Below are 17,127 nucleotides of genomic sequence, written 5' to 3'. Positions count from 1 at the left end.
CTCATCTCACATGATGAAGTGGCCTTGCTCCTTACCAGAGCTAACCCTCATTCTATCCTGTCTCTTCCAACAGATCGTCCCCTCCATCATTCCCAGCCAAGAAAAGCCAAGCTACAATAGGTTCTTCCACTTTCTTTCCTCTCGCTCTTTCTTCACACCTTAATGCAGCCTCTGACTTCATCATTCCACCTAAACCAAAGTTGCTTGTGATCTCTTAATTGCCAGATTCAATAGCCTTCTCTCAATCTTCATTCTCCTTGACCTCTGTGTAGCCTTTGACATTATCGGTCACTATCTCACCCTTAATACTCTCTTCTCTGTAGGATTTTAGTCCACTATTCTCTCCTTGTTCTCCTCTTACTTCTCTGATCGTTCCTTCTCAGCCTCTGCCATTATTGGATCCTCTTCCAGATGTGTAAGTTTCTGTCCTAAATCTTCCAATTGTAGGGTAACATAACCTCTGAGAGAAAACTGAGATACCCAAGAAAGAGGGGCCCATGCCACCTTGGCTATTAGTAGGTTTTATTAGGTTAATTGGTCATCCTGGGCAGCATCAGGACAAAGTAACATCATGGATTCCCATGCCAACCCCACGTAAGGCCAGGTATTATATAGAAAAAGAGCAAAGAAAACATAGTGCCAGGGATAGCCCAGGGTCACAGGCAAGTCTTCCCATGGCAGTTTACATTTAATCAAGATGGTTTACATTCTTCTGTGGAATCATAGGTCACGTCCCCACTCTGGCTACTACCGTAGAAGGTGATAGCCTCTAACTGTATGTGTCCCAAAGGGTTCTGTCTTGGGCACTTCTCTTCTCCCTCTAGACTATTTCACTTGGTGAGCTCTCAGTTCCCATGGATTTAATTACTATTATAAGGCTGATGATTCTCAAATCTGCCTATCATGCCTTAATCTCTCTGCTCACCTCAAATCTCATGTCTCCAACTGCCTTTCAGACATCTTGAAATGGATGGCCAGTAGACACCTTAGCCATATTGTGTCAAAAATAGAGCTCATTATCTTTGCCCCTAAACCCTCCCTGCTCCTCCCTTCTCAGTTAGTGGAGAGGGAAACACCATCTTCCTGGTCTCTTAGGGTCACAAAGTAGGAGTCATCCAGGCCTCCTCACTATCACCCCCCAAGGCCAAGCTGTTGCCAAGGCCAGCCAACTTCAACCTTGCACCATTTCTTAAATCTTCCCTTCTCTCCTCTGCCACTGCCACTGCTCTGTTACAGGCTCTCATCACCTCACACTTTGATTACTGCAATAGCCTGCTGATAGGTCTGTCTGCCTCAAGTCTCTCCCTACTCTAGTCTACCATCTATCTATTAAGCCACAAACATCATTTTCCCCAACCATGTCACCCCCACCCCTACTCAATACACTCCAATGGTTCTCTACTGTCTCCAGGATCAAATACAAAATGCTCTGTTTGGCATTCAAAGTCTTTCATAACCTAGCCCCCTCATACCTTTCCAGCCTTCTTAGACCTTACTCTCTAAAACTTACTCTTCCATCTAGCGACACCAGCCTCCTAGATGTTCCACAAACAAGACACTGTATTTCTCAGCTCTGGGCATTTTCTCTAGCTGTTTTCCATGCATGGAACTCTTTCCCCTCTTCAGCTCTGACTACTGACTTCCCTGGCTTCCTTTAAGTCCCAGCTAAAATCCCACCTTCTACAGGAAGCCTTCCCCAACTCTTCTTAATTCTAGTACCTTACCTCTCTTAATTATTTCCTATTTATCCTTATTTAGTGGCGGCAAATTAAAATAGAAGTGGATCTCTGCTGGTTGCATGTTGACAGACAACCACAACATCAACCATGTTGCCTTGTATTTTTATTTATTTTGTTAAATATTTCCCCATTACATTTTAATCTGGTTTGACCACTTTGAAGGCTGTGAAAGTCTTTTGCCTCTTTTTTTGTATCACTAGTGCTTAGCACAGTGCCCAGCATGCAGCAAACTCTTAATAAATATTCAGTGACTGACTGATTGAAGCTGTCTGTCTCTGTCTCTCTGTCTGTCTCTGTGTCTCTGACTCTGTCTCTCTGTCTGTCTGTCTGTCTTCGGAATGAGCCCCACTTCTCCCTTCCTCTGCCCTTTGCCTATTAGCATGATTGCAATTTTCTGCTTTGGGGGAGTTACCTACTTCTTTATATATTCTTTCCTTTTTATTCTTGTAGAAACTTGTGGCAAGTCAGATACATCAAGATCATTGAAAATGATAGCTTCCCCAATAGTAGGGGGTGTCCCAGTTTCCTATGATGAATTTCCATGGCAAGTAAGTATTATTTTGCACAGAACAACACATGTTTGTGGAGGATCAATAATCAACTCCTGGTGGATTTTAACTTCATCCCAGTGCTTCTTTTCTAATAAGTAAGTATTCATGGGCAAATTATTTGCATTATAATTTAAAAAAAATAAATTATAATATCTGTGCCTTTGGTGCTTCTTGTGATGTTATGACAAAAATATTGATCCCTACGATAGAATATCAAGAGAGGGCAGATTTGACCAGTTGCTTTCTTCTCATGCCATGCAATATTGAAGATGATGGTTCTCTCACTGGATTTTCTAAATTGGATGGTGAGAGTAGGCCAAAGACAGACAGTGCTTTGATTTCACTTTGTAGAATCATGGAAACTGACAACCAGAAAGAATGCAGAGGGTACTTAATCCAAACATTTCATTTTACAGAGAATGAAACTGAGATGCACAGAAGTAATGTGATGAGGCAAGGTCACACAACTAGTGAGTTCAGAGTCCAGCTGTTTTAGCTTCAGTATTAAATGCTAAGGTCGTCTTAATTTTTAAAATATCAAGTGCTTAGGTTGTCTTGTTGTTGTTTGTCCTTCATTCTCAAAGAGAACCATGACATTAAGAGATGATGTCATCACTCACAGTGAATTGGATTTAAGTGAGGAGAGATGTGCAAAGTCACCAGCCTCACTCTCTCCTCCAGAGCTATCTATGTCCAGTGGCAAGATATTCATCAAGGTGACTGGAGAGGGCCCTGGATGCAGTAGAAGACCTTGGTCTTTTTAAGGGAGGTCTTTACCAGGTCTTAGTAAACAATAATAATAATAATAAACAAACAAATGTAAGAGAGAGGAGAAGAAGAAGAAGAAGAAGAAGAAGAAGAAGAAGAAGAGGAAAAGAGAAAAGAAAAGAAAAAAAGTCCAGGGAGGGGAAGGCCCTCAGGGTTTCTCTTAGGCTGTCTAAGGAAGATGGAAAACTCTTATAGAGTGATTTAATCCCATCTCTTTATCATGAGTTGGCATAGAGTGGCTCAAAGTCCTCTGGATACCCAAATAAGATCATAAAGTTAAAGGCATTATAGGGAGAGAGGAAGCTTTGGTAAATTATTTTGATTGTAATTTTCCTTAACAATCTATTGCGGAAAACTGTGTGACTAAAACTGGTGTATAAAGTGCATTGGAAGTAAGGGGTTGTTGTGTCAAGGAACACTGGAAGAATTTATAAGTGGCAAGGGTGGTTGAAATAGGAGAAGACTTGTAGGTTTTCATATATGATAATACCTTCATGTAGGCATGTCAAGGAATGCAAGGGAGGAGAAGGATTAGGAGAAGGAGGAGAAGGAGGAGAAGAAGATGATGAATGAAGATGACAAATGAAGAAGATGATGACAATGAATGAAGAACAAAAAGAAGGAAAGAGAAAGGGAGAGAAAGGAGAGAAAGAAAGGAGAAGAGAGGAGAAAAGGAGAAAATTCTGAAAGACTGATGAATTAAATATCAAATAATCAAATACAAATGAGTCAGATGAATGTGGCCATTGGCACATCTTGCATTTGGACTTCCTAATCTAGTACAATATCGTGCTTTTTTTTTTTTTTTTGCGAGGCAGTGAGGGTTAAGTGACTTCCCCAGGGTCATGCAGCTAGTAAGTGTCAAGTGTCTGAGGCCAGATTTGAACTCAGGTCCTCCTGAATCCAGGGCCAGTGTTTTATCCACTGCACCATCTACCTGCCCCCCATATCATGTGTTTAAATCAATATCCTGGAAATGGACCTTGTGCCTCATCTCAATCTTTAAATGCTTTTTTTTTTTACATTGAATGCATCATATATTTTATTTTATTTTTTAAATAAAAGTATTTTATTGTTTTGCAGTTACATGTGGAAATAGTTTTCAACATTTGTTTGTATAAGATTTCCAGTTTCAAATTTTTCTCCCTCCCTCCCCTCCCTCCCCCCTCCCCTAGACAGCAGGCAATCTGATATAGACTATATATATATATAATAACAGTAAACATTTCTGCATTAGTCATGTTATATGAGAAGAATCAAAGCACAAAGGAAAAACCTCAAATCAGAAAACCAACAGCACCAAAACCAAAAGAAATAGTATGGTCCAATCAGCATCCATATTCCACAGTTCCTTTTTTTCTGGATTTGGAGAGCCTTTTCCATCATGAGTCCTTTGGAACTTTCTTGTTATTTTGGATTGGTGAGAAGAATCTAGTCTATCACAGTTGATCAATCCATAATGTTGATGATACTGTGTATAATGTTCTGGTTCTGCTCATTTCACTCATCATCAGTTCATGCAAGTCCTTCCATGAACTCCACCTGCTCATCGTTTCTTACAGCACAATAGAATTCCATTACATTCATATACCACAACTTGTTCAGCCATTCCCTGATTGATGGACATCCCCTCATTTACCAATTCCTTGCCACCACAAAAAGAGCAGCTATAAATAATTTCGTACATGTGGGTCCTTTTCCCTTTTTTATGATCTCTTTGGGAAAAAGACCCAAAAGTGGTATTGCTGGGTCAAAGGGTATGCACAGCTTTATAGCCCCTTGGGCATAGTTCCATTCTCCAGAATGGTTGGATCAGTTCACAGCTCCACCAACAATGCATTAGTGTTCCAATTTTCCCACAGCTTCTCCAACATTTATTATTTTTCTTTTTTGTCATATTAGCCAATCTGATAGGTGTCAGGTGGTACCTCAGAGTTGTTTTAATTTATATCTCTGTAATCAATAGTGATTTAGAGCATTTTTTCATATGGCAATAGATAGCTTTGATTTCTTCATCAGAGAACTGCCTGTTCATATCCTTTGACCATTTCTCAATTGGGGAATGACTTGGATTCCTATAAATTTGATTTAGTTCCCTATATATTTTAGAAATGAGGCCTTTATCAGAAGTACTGGCCATAAAAATTGTTTCCCAGCTTTCTGAATCCCTTCTAATTTTGGATGCATTACTTCTGTTTGTACAAAAACTTTTAAATTTCATGTAATCAAAATCATCCATTTTGCATTTCATAATATTCTCTATCTCTTGTTTGGTCATAAACTGCTCTCCTTTCCAAAGATCTGAAAGATAGACTATGCCTTCTTCTCCTAATTTACCTATGGTATTACCTCTTATGTCTAAATCATGTACCCATTTTGACCTTATTTTAGTATAAGGTGTCAGATGTTGATCTATGCCTAATTTCTGTCATACTATCTTCCCGTTTTCCCAGCAGTTTTTGTCAAATACTGAATTCCTATCCCAGAAGCTGGAGTCTTTGGGTTTATCAAACAGTACATTACTAATGTCATTTACTACTGTGTCTCCTGTGCCTAGCCTATTCCATTGGTCCTCTTCTCTATTTCTTAGCCAGTACCAGATAGTTTTGATGACTGCCGCTTTATAGTAGAGCTCCAGATTTGGTACAGCTAACCCACTTTCCTGTGCATTTTTTTCATTATTTCCCTTGATATTTTTGACTTTTTGTTTTTCCAGATGAATTTTGTTATTATTTTTTCTAGCTCTATAAAATAATTTTTAGGTAGTCTGATTGGTATGGCACTGAATAAGTAAATTAATTTAGGTAGAATTGTCATTTTTATTATATTAGCTCGGCCTATCCATGAGCAATTGATATCTTTCCAATTTTTTAGATCTGATTTGATTTGTGTGAAAAGTGTTTTGCAGTTGTGTTCATAGAGTTCTTGGGTTTGTCTTGGCAAGTAGACTCCCAAGTATTTTATATTATCTACCATTACTTTAAATGGAATTTCTCTTTCTATCTCTTGCTGCTGGACTTTGTTGGTCATTTATAGAAATGCTGATGATTTATGTGAATTTATTTTATGTCCTGCTACTTTGCTAAAGTTGTTCATTGTTTCAAGTAATTTTTGAGTTGATTCTCGAGGATTCTCTAAGTATACCATCATATCATCTGCAAAGAGTTATAGTTTTGTTTCCTCCTTGCCTATTTTAATTCCTTTAATTCCTTTTTCTTCTCTGATTGCTAAAGCTAACATTTTTAGTACAATATTAAATAATAGGGGTGATAGTGGAAATCCCTGTTTCACCCCTGATCTTATTGGGAAGGCCTCTAACTTATCTCCATTACATATAATGCTTGCTGATGGTTTTAGGTAGATACTGCTTATTATTTTAAGGAAAGCTCCACCTATTCCTATGCTCTCTAGAGTTTTTTATTAGGAATGGGTGCTGTATTTTGTCAAAAGCTTTCTCTGCATCTATTGAGATAATCATATGATTTTGGTTAGTTTTCTTATTGATGTGGTTGATTATGTTAATAGTTTTCCTAATGTTGAACCAGCCCTGCATTCCTGGTATAAATCCCACCTGGTCATAGTGTTTTATCCTGGTGATCACTTGCTGTAATCTCCTTGCTAATATTTTATTTAAGATTTTGGCATCAATATTCATTAGGGAAATTGGTCTATAATTTTCTTTCTCTGTTTTTGCTCTGCCTGGTTTTGGTATCACCACTATATTTGTGTCATAAAACGAATTTGGTAGAACTCCTTCTTCACCTATTTTTCCAAATAATTTGTATAATATTGGAATTAATTGTTCTTTAAATGTTTGGTAGAATTCACCTGTAAACCCATCTGGCCCTGGCGATTTTTTCTTAGGGAGTTCATTAATGGCTTGTTCAATTTCTTTTTTCTAATATGGGATTATTTAAGGATTTTATTTCCTCTTCAGTTAACCTAGGCAGTTTGTGTTTTTGTAAATATTTATTCATTTCATTTAGATTGTTAAATTTATTGGCATACAGTTGGGCAAAATAGTTCCTAATTATTGCTTTAATTTCCACTTCATTGGTGATAAGATCACCCTTTTCATTTTTGATACTGGTAATTTGGTTTTCTTCTTTCTTTTTTTAAATCAAATTAGCCAGTGGTTTACCTGTTTTATTGGAAAACCAGCTCTTAGTTTTATTGATTAATTCTATAGTTTTCTTGCTTTCAATTTTATTAATTTCTCCTTTAATTTTCAGGATTTCTAATTTAGTATTTAATTGGGGGTTTCTAACTTGTTCTTTTTCTAGCTTTTTAAGTTGCATGCCCAATTCCTTGATCTCCTCTTTCTCTTTTTTATTCATGTAAGCAGTTAGAGCTATAAAATTTCCCCTAAGCACTGCTTTGGCTGTATCCCATAGATTTTTGTATGTTGTCTCATTATTGTCATTCTTTTGGATAAAGTTATTGATTGTTTCTATGATTTGTTGTTTGACCCACTCATTTTTGAGGAAGAAATTATGTAGTTTCCAATTGATTTTCAGTCTACCTTTCCATGGCCCTTTATTACAGGTAATTTTTATTGCATCATGATCTGAGAAGTATGCATTTACTAATTCTGCCTTTCTACATTTGACTATGATGTTTTTTGTGTCAATTTTTGAAAATGTGCCATGTACTACTGAGGAAAAAGGTATATTCCTTTCTATCCCCATTCAATTTTCTCCAGACATCTATATGTATAACTTTTCTAGTAGTCTATTCACCTCTTTCACTTCTTTCTTATTTATTTTGTGGCTAGATTTATCTAATTCTGAGAGGGGAAGATTCATATCCCTCACTAGTATAGTATTACTGTCTATTTCCTCTTGTAACTCATTTAACTTCTCCTCTAAGAATTTGGATGCTATACCATTTGGTGCATACGTGTTTAATATTGATATTAATTCATTATCTATAGTACCTTTTAGCAAGATGTAGTTTCCTTCCTTATCTCTCTTAATTAGATCTATTTTTTGCCTTTGCTTTGTCTGGGATAAGGATTGCTACCCCTGATTTTTTTACTTTAGCTGAAGCATAATATATTCTGCCCCAGCCTTTTACCTTTACTCTGTGTGTATCTCTCTGCTTCAAATGTGTTTCTTGAAAACAGCATATTGTAGGATTCTGGTTTTTAATCCACTCTGTAATTCACTTCTGTTTTATGGGACAGTTCATCCCATTCACATTCACAGTTAAAATTATTAACTGTTTATTTCCCTCCATCTTCTTTTCCCCTTTGTACTCTTTCCCCCCCTTCTTTCCCCCTATTCCACTTGCCAGTGTTTTGCTTCTGACCACTGACTCCCTCAATCTGCCTTCCCTTTTATCAGCTGCCCTTCTTTTTCTTGCTCCTTTTGCCCCAACTTGTGCCCTCCCTTCTATCAATACCACCCTTTTCCCCTTCCCCTTTTGTTTCCTTACAGAGTAAGCTAAGTTTCTTTATACAAATGAGAGTGTATTTTATTCCCTCCCTGAACCAAGTCTGTTGAGAGTAAGGTTGCAACAATGCCCACTCCTCCCTTCTTTCCCTCTGTTGTAATGGGTTCTTTTTGTGCCTCTTCCTATGATATAATTAACCCCATTCCCCCTTTCCCTTCCTCTCCTCCCCCTAGTCTTCTTTTATTCTGCCCCTTAAGTTTCTTTATATCATCACATCAAAGTTGATTTAATAACAATACCTTTACAGAGATACAGATCTCAAGAGTTAAAAGTATTATCCTCCCTCATATGGACTCAAGCAGTTTAACATCATTGACCAACCCTCTTCTCCCCCTTGTTTACCTCTTTATATTTCTCTAGAGTCTTGTATTTGGAGATGTTGATAACTTTAACACAAATCATGGCATTTGGAAGAAAGAAGGATCACAGCGAAGGGGGATAATGAGTTAGTTTCTGGAAATAGTGGGCTTGTGATATCTCTGGGACATTCACAGGCATCCTTACACTCCCCATGTACAATATAGAACTCATAATATTTCCTAATAAAGCTTCCTCTGGCCCCAAATTTCCCACTTTCAGGTGCTGCCATCTTCCTAATCACTCAGGTTCATCCCTCTTCTTCACTCCCTAGAGTTAACTAGTCTATTGAGTGAATCATCTATAGCATTTATTTTATTCACCCCTTTCCTTCCACTCACATATTTACCACTATATTTCTGGTTCTCATCCTCTCACTTGGCCTATTGTTTTTAGTTTTTATTTATTTTTTAATTTAGAATTTTCCCCAAGTTACATGTAAAAAATGAATTTTTTCACATTGATTTTTTAAAACTTTGCGTTCCAAATTTTCTACCTCCCTCCCTCCTCAACCCTCCCTAAGAAATCAAGCAATTCAATATAAGTTATACATGTGCAGTAATGCAAAGCATGTTCACATTAGTCAGGTTGTGAAAGAAAATAGAATAACTTTGGAAAGAGGAAATAAAAAATAAAATTATACTTCAATTTGTATTTAGATACCATTAGCTCTTTCTCTGTTGATGGTTTGCATTTTTCCTATGTCCTTCTGATATTATACTACTCATCATTTCTTTCACAGTTGCTATTGCTAACTGTATTACCCTCCATCCTATTCACTCCCCTTGATATTTACTCTGTTTTCTACCTTCTTACACCCTATCCCTCCTTGAAAGTGTTTTGCTTTGTACTGCCCACTCTCCCAATCTGCCCTCCCTTCATTTGCCTCTCCCCCCATTCCCTTCCCCTCACACTTCCCCTCAGGGCAAAATATATTACTATACGCACTTGAGTGTGTAAGTTATTCCCTCTTTGAGCCAATTCTGATGAGAGTAAGGCTCACTTACTCCCCCACTCCTTCCCCATCTTCCCCTTAACTCCATAAGCTTTTAAAATTTCTTTTATGTGAGCTACTTTACCCCAGTCTACCTCTCTCTTTCCCTTTCTTCCAGTGCATTCCTCCTACCCCTTAACTTTATTTTAAAGTTGTCATCATGGGTCAGCCAGGTGACACAGTGGATAAAGCACCGGCCCTGGACCCAGGAGGCCCTGAGCCCAAATATGGCCCAAAACATAAGCCACCCCACCCTGACTGTCCCACAAAAAACAAGGATAAACAAAAAATAAATGCTTTACAGATATCATCCCTTCATATTCAATTCACACATGTGCCCTCTATCTAAGTATATTCCTTTCAGCTGCCCTAATACTGAGAAAGTTCTTATGAGTTAGAAGTATTATCTTCCCATGTAGGAATGCAAACAGCTCAATCTTTTAACATTCCTCATGATTTCTTCTTCCTGTTTACCTTTTTATGCTTCTCTAGGGGCTTATATTTGAAAGTCAAATTTTCTATTCAGTTCGGATCTTTTCGTCACAAATGCCTGAAAGTCTTCTTTTTCTTTAAAGTCCCATTTTTTCCCCTGAAAGTTTATACTCAATTTTGCTTTTTGGTTGTAATCCCAGTTCCTTTGCCCTCTGGAATATCATATTCCATGCTCTCTGATCCTTTAATGTAGAAGCTGCTAGATCTTGTGTTATCCTTACTGTAGCTCCAAAGTATTTGTATTTTTTTTTCTAGCTGCTTATAATATTTTATCCTTGACCTGGGATCTCTGGAATTTGGCTATAATATTCCTGGAAGTTTTCCTTTTGGGATCTCTTTCTGGAGGTGATCGGTGGATTCTTTCAATTTCTATTTTACCTTCTGCTTCTAGAATATCAGGGCAATGTCCCCTGACAATTTCTTGGAAGTGATGGCTAAGCTTTTATTTTGATCATGGTTTTCAGGTAGTCCAATGATTTTCAAATTATCTCTCCTGGATCTATTTTCCAGGTCAGTTGTTTTTCCAGGGAGATATTTCATATTGCCCTCTATTTTTTTTATTCATTTGGATTTTCTTTATTGTGTCTTGATTTCTCATAAAGTTATTAGCTTCTATTTGCTCTATCCTAATTCTTAAGCAATGATTTTCTTCAAAGTGTTTATGTATCTCCTTTTCCATTTGACCAGTATGGCTTTTCAAGCTCTTGACTTTTTTTTCATGACTTTCCTTCATCACTCTCATTTCTTTTTCCATTTTTTCCTCTACCTCTCTAACTTTATCCTCAAAGTCCTTTTTGAGTGCTTCCATGGCCTGAGACCATATTTTTCTTGGAAGCTTTGGATTTAGGAGCTTTGACTTCGTCATTATTTTTTTCTGAGAGTGTATTTTGATCTACCTTGCCACCAAGGAAGCTTTTGATGGTCTGCTGTTTTCCCTGCCTGCTCATCTTAACTGCTTATTTCTTGGCTTTTAACTCCTTCTTAACGTGTAACACTGCTTCCAGGATGCACTGACCCAAGCTACAGGGGGTCCTAGTGGGTATGATTAGGTTTGTTCTCAGCCGACCTGGCCTGTAAGTAATCACGGCCCACTTTCTCTTTAACCCAGAAGCAGAAGTCTGATTGAAATCTGATTCTTTATGGTCAGAAGCTTGCCTGTGCCCCTCCCTCACTGGGCCACTGCCATTCAAGTCTGCTTACTGGTTCAGAATATGGGCACTTCACCTTAGCTCCAGCAGAGACTGCAGCTATTTCCCCCCTGACAACTGCTGGACCCCCTCACCGGTCCATGAGCTGAGTTTCAGAAGGAGCTGCTGAAGATTCTCAGACTCTGGAGGTGCAGCCTGCCTGGGGCTGGATCTGTGCCACAGACTGAGTTCCTCTCTCACCCTGAACAGCAGATGATCCCAGTTGCGTAAGTAAGCCAAATGTGGCTGGAAAATGGTCTCACTCTGTTCTTTTGTCGCTTATGCTGCTCCAGGAGTTGTTTTATGGCATTTTTTGGAGGTATGTGGACAGATTTATTCAGAGCACGGTAGAGTCACAGCCTTTCCTCCGCCTTCTTGACTCCACCCCTCCTGGCCTGTTGTAATAATCATGTAATTAGCCGCCTAGCTTCTGGTTTCTCATCCTCAACCCATCTTCCATACAACTGACAAAATAAGCTTCCTGTAGTATAGACATGACTGTCACTTCCTTGCTCAAAAACTGTGAGTGGCTCTCTATAGATGGCAATATAAACTACAAACTCTTCATTTTAGGATCGAAAATCTTGGATAATCAAACACCAGTCTGCCTTTCTGGACTTATTTCACTTGACATCCAAGACAATTTGGCCAAATTACTATTCACCATTTTTTGGCCTCTTTTCCTATCCATTCTGCATGCCCAACAGCACTGCCTTCATCACCTCTATGTATTAGAATCTTTAGCTTCCTTCAAAGTGGGGCTCAGATATTACTTCCAACAGGAAGATTTTCTTGATCATCCCATGTGTTAATGCTCACACCCTTCAAAAATTTGTTTATATTTACTTATTACTTTATGTATTGTATCCCCTTGCAAAATATAAGGTCATTGAGGTGCTGGGATTGCTTATCAGGTTTGGGAGGCTTTTGATTCCCAGGGCCTACTTCAGTACCTTTCACATAGTAGATTCTTGTTACAAGAGTACTCATTTATTTATTATTCTAAAGGCTATAAACTCGTGGCTTAGACATTGTTTTAATTTGGAAGCTATGCCTTCCAATGGCACATGAAGCCCTTTAGACTCTTTTGAAGGAAGGGCTGAGGGCCTCACTATTTTTTCTGACCTAGTACAAGTTGTTTATAGACCTCTATTCCGTGGGGATTACTCAAAATACAGGCTAAACTACCTGCACTCAGGGACAGGCTACTCACTGTATTTCCCCTCATTTTACAGATAAGAGATCTTGTTAAGACGATAAGGAACAATTATTTGAAAAACTGTTCCAAATCACTAGTAATAAGAAGAAATAGAAATCAAAACAACTCTGAGATGTCATCTGACACCTAATAAATCAATGTTGGAGAAAGTGTGGTGAAAAAACACCACCAGACATACTAATACATTTGTGGTAAAGCTTTAAATTTAGTGCAAACATTTGAAAGAAATTTTGAATTATTTGAAGAAAGTGACTAAAATGTCCATATCCTTTGATCCGGAGATCAAATTATAGGTATGTATTCCAAGGAGGTCTATGATAACAAGAAAGGTCTAATATATACCAAAATATTTATCGTAACACTTTTTGTAATGGCAAAGAGCTGGGAAAACAGTAGATGTCCATCAATTGGGAAATGACTAAACAAATTGTGTTGCATGAGTATTTTGAAGTATTTTGAAAATAATTTTATTGATATCCTTTATTTTTTATATTGCCAGAATTTTCCCCAGGATTTCTTCCTCTCCCTATCCCAAGAGCCATCCCAAGCAATAAATAATATTTTTTAACAAGAAAAATACGATAAAAAGAGGAAAAAGAAGATTTCAAAGGGATATGAATGGACTTGCATGAATTGATACAGAGTAAAGTGAGCAAAAACAATAGAAGAATTTATACTAACATAAATATTATAAAAGATGAATTGTGCAGAATTACAAAGAAGAGATATGAGAAGACACTCATCCTACTCTTTTACAGAGGGGGGAGATCCACAGGCATGTTATTTTAAATATACAGACTTTTTTGATATATTGATTTATTTTGCTGATGTTTTTCTCCTCTTCCTCTTTTTATTGTATTTTAAGGATTAAGGAAACATGGGTATATTTGTAGGCAGTAAGGAAGGAGCCAGGAGATGGGGAGGGGTTGAAAATAAGTGATAGAATGGGGATGACAGAAGAGGTAAATCTACTAGAGAAGACAGCTGAGAGCAAATTGGGGGAAAAGTAGAACAGCTTAGAGAAGATGGAAGCATACAATTAGCAAACACAAAAACATACAATTAATTATCATAGCTATGAATGTGAATGGGATGAACTCACCCATAAAATGAAAGAGGAAAACAAAACTGATTAGAAGACAGAATGAAACAACATGTCATTTAAAAGAAACACACTTTAAAAAGATTTACCGGGGCAGCATAAAGCACTGGCTCTGGATTCAGGAGGCCCTGAGTTCAAATCTGGCCTCAAACACTTGACACTTACTAGCTGTGTGACCTTGGGCAAGTCATTTAACCCTCATCCCCCCCCAAGAAAAGATCTACAAAGTTAAAATAAGAGGTTGAAACAAAATCTTTTGTTTCAATTGAATGAAAAAAATAGAGATAGTGATTATGATCTTGGACAAGATAATGGCAAAAGAAATAGATACAATTAACGCAAGGAAACTACATTATACTTAAAGGTACCATAACCAATTACTTAATATCAATGCTTAATATCTATATATGTATATTTACTGAATCATTTCCATCCTAAAGAACCATCCCTTGATCCTTCCATCCCCAGCAAGTATCATCCTTTATTTCTTCTGTTCTTTGTAGCTAAACATTTGAGGGGGAAACTAGATGATAGAGGAAGCCAGGTGGCTCAGTGGATAAAGCACCAGCCCTGGATTCAGGAGGACCTGAGTTCATATCCGGCCTCAGACACTTGACACTTACTAGCTGTGTTGCCCCAAAATAAAATAAAATAATTCTGAGGTACCACCTCATACCTATCATATTGGCCAATATGACAAAAAAGGAAATAATAAATGTTGGAGAAACTGTGGAAAATTGGAAAACTAATGCATTGTTGGTGGAGTTGTGAACTGATCCAACCATTCTGGAGAGCAATTTGGAGCTATGCTCAAAGGGCTATCGACTGTGCATACCCTTTGACCCAGTAATACAACTACTAGGTCTGTTTCCGAAAGAGATCATATAAAAGGAAAAAGGACCCACATACAAAAATATTTATAGCAGTTCTCTTTGTGGTGGCAAAGAATTGGAAATTGAAGAAATGCCCATCAGTTAGAGAATGGCTGAACAAGTTGTGGTATATGAATGTAATGGAATATTATTGTGCTATAAGAAATGATATGGGGCAGCTAGGTGGTGCAGTGGATAGAGCACTGGCCCTGGAGTCAGGACTACCTGAGTTCAAATCCGGCCTCAGACACTTAACACTTACTAGCTGTGTGACCCTGGGCAAGTCATTTAACCCCAATTGCTTCACTAAAAAAAATAAGAAAAAAAAAAGAAATGATGAGCAGGCAGATTTCAGAAAAACTCGGAAAGACTTAAATGGACTGATGCTGAGTGAAGTGAGCAGAACCAGGAGAACATTGTATGCAGTAACAGCAACATTGTGTGATGATCAACTGTGATCAACTTGGCTCTTCTTAGCAGTGCAATGATCCAAGACAATTCCAAAGAACTCATGATGGAAAATGTTCTCCACATCCAGAAAAAAGAACTGTGGATTCTAAATGTAGATTGAACCATACTGTTTCTACTTTGTTGTTGTTGTTTTTTCTTTTTTGAGGTTTTTCCCTTTTGTTCTCATTCTTCTATCACAATATGACTAATGCGGAAACATGTTTAATGTGTTTGTTTATATATATATGTATATATATGTGTATATATATATATATATATAACCTATATCAGATTGCTTTCTGTCTTGGGGAGAGAGCAGGAAAAGGAGGGAGGGAGAAAAATTTGGAACTAGAAATCTTATGAAAACAAATGTTGAAAACTATTTTTACATGTAACTGGAAAATAAAATACTTTTATGATTAAAAAACATAGAAAAAATAAAAGAGAATTAATAGCTTTGTAAAAGAGGCATAAAAAAGCTAAAAAAATGACTCCTTAAAAAAAGAGAATTGGCCAAATGGAAAAAAGAGGTACAAAATGTCACTGAAGAAAATAATTCCTTAGCAATTAGAATCAGTCAAGTGGAAGTTAATGACTCCATGGGACATCAAGAAACAAAGCAAAACAAAACAATGACAAAATAAAGAAAATGTAAAATATCTTATTGGGTAAAAACAGACCTGAAAAATAATCAAGGAGAGATGTAAGATTTAAGAATTATTGGACTACTTGAAATCCATGATCAAAAAAGAGCCTAGACACAAATATTTCAAGAAATTACTAAGGAAAACTGCACAGAGATATAGAACCAGAGAGCAGAATAGAAGCTAAAAGAATCACATATCAACTCCTGAAAGAGATCCCAAAATAAAAACTCCTAGGAATAATATAGACAAATTCCAGAGCTCCCAGGTAAAGGAGAAAATATTTCAAGAAGCCAGAAAGAATTATTCAAATATCATGGAACCACAGTCAAGTAGTCCAATAATTCTTAAATTATGGGACTGGAGCAGAATATATTATTCTTCAGTTAATGTTAAAAAAGGCAGAGGTAGCAATCTTGCTCTCAGACAAAGAAAAAGCAAAAATAGACCTAATTAAACGAGATAACCATGGAAGCAACATTTTGCTAAAAGTTACCGCAGATAATGAAGTAATTTCAATATTAAACATATGAACCAAACAGCATAGCATTCAAATTCTTAAAGGAAAAGTCACATGAATTACAAGAGGATATAGAGAATAAAACTAGACTAGTGGGAGAGTGTTCTTGAGAGTGCCCATATATCACTTCTTCTGAAGAACTTTGGAATCAATTGTGAGAAATTGGAGATATGGTACAGGACTGCCCAGTATGGCATGTCCACATATGTGCTCTGTGAGCAAAGCAGAATTGCAGTAGCTCAAAAGAAATGCGAGATGTACCAATTTAGGGACAGCCCTGCTGCAAATGTTTATATGGACTATTTGTTTCCTACCTGTGGTAACCTTCCAAGCTTGTGTTGGTCTGATCAGCCACAGTTGGAGATAGTGTACCTTGACCCCTACACAGTAATGTCACTTTGGTCCTCTTTCAGAATGAAGGACAACAACTAACCACTAGTGGGGGACCTCAACTTTTCTCTCTCAGAATTAGATAAATCTAAGTATAAGATAAATAAAAAAGAAGTTAAGGAGGTAAATAGAATTTTAGAGAAGTTAAATGATAGACCTCTGGAGAAAATTGAATGAGAGTAGAGAGGAGTATGCTTTTTTTCTTAGTTGTACATGGCACCTTCCCAAAAATGGACATGTATTAGGGCATAAAAACCTCACAGACAAATGCAGAAAAGCAGGAATATTAAATTTTCTCTTTTTGGACCATAATGCAATAAAAATTACTTTCAATAAAGGGCCTTGGAAGCATAGATTAAAAATTAATTGGAAGCCTAAATGCTCTACT

General features: G+C 37.3%; 1 protein-coding gene across 1 annotated transcript in view; it reads left to right on the top strand.

Moving 5' to 3' along the window:
* Window positions 1-17,127, top strand: part of PRSS55 (serine protease 55) — a 57,821-nt gene that overhangs the window by 26,180 nt on the left and 14,514 nt on the right. The window contains exon 6 of the mRNA XM_043981075.1: window positions 16,488-16,668. Coding sequence (XP_043837010.1) covers window positions 16,488-16,668 — 181 coding nt within the window. The remainder of the gene's footprint in view (window positions 1-16,487; window positions 16,669-17,127) is intronic.

Source organism: Dromiciops gliroides, chromosome 2 (assembly GCF_019393635.1).
Source record: "Dromiciops gliroides isolate mDroGli1 chromosome 2, mDroGli1.pri, whole genome shotgun sequence".
In the NCBI taxonomy this organism is placed as follows: domain Eukaryota; kingdom Metazoa; phylum Chordata; class Mammalia; order Microbiotheria; family Microbiotheriidae; genus Dromiciops; species Dromiciops gliroides.
Note: the sequence above shows the minus strand (reverse complement) of the source record. Positions and strands in the feature narration are given on the sequence as shown.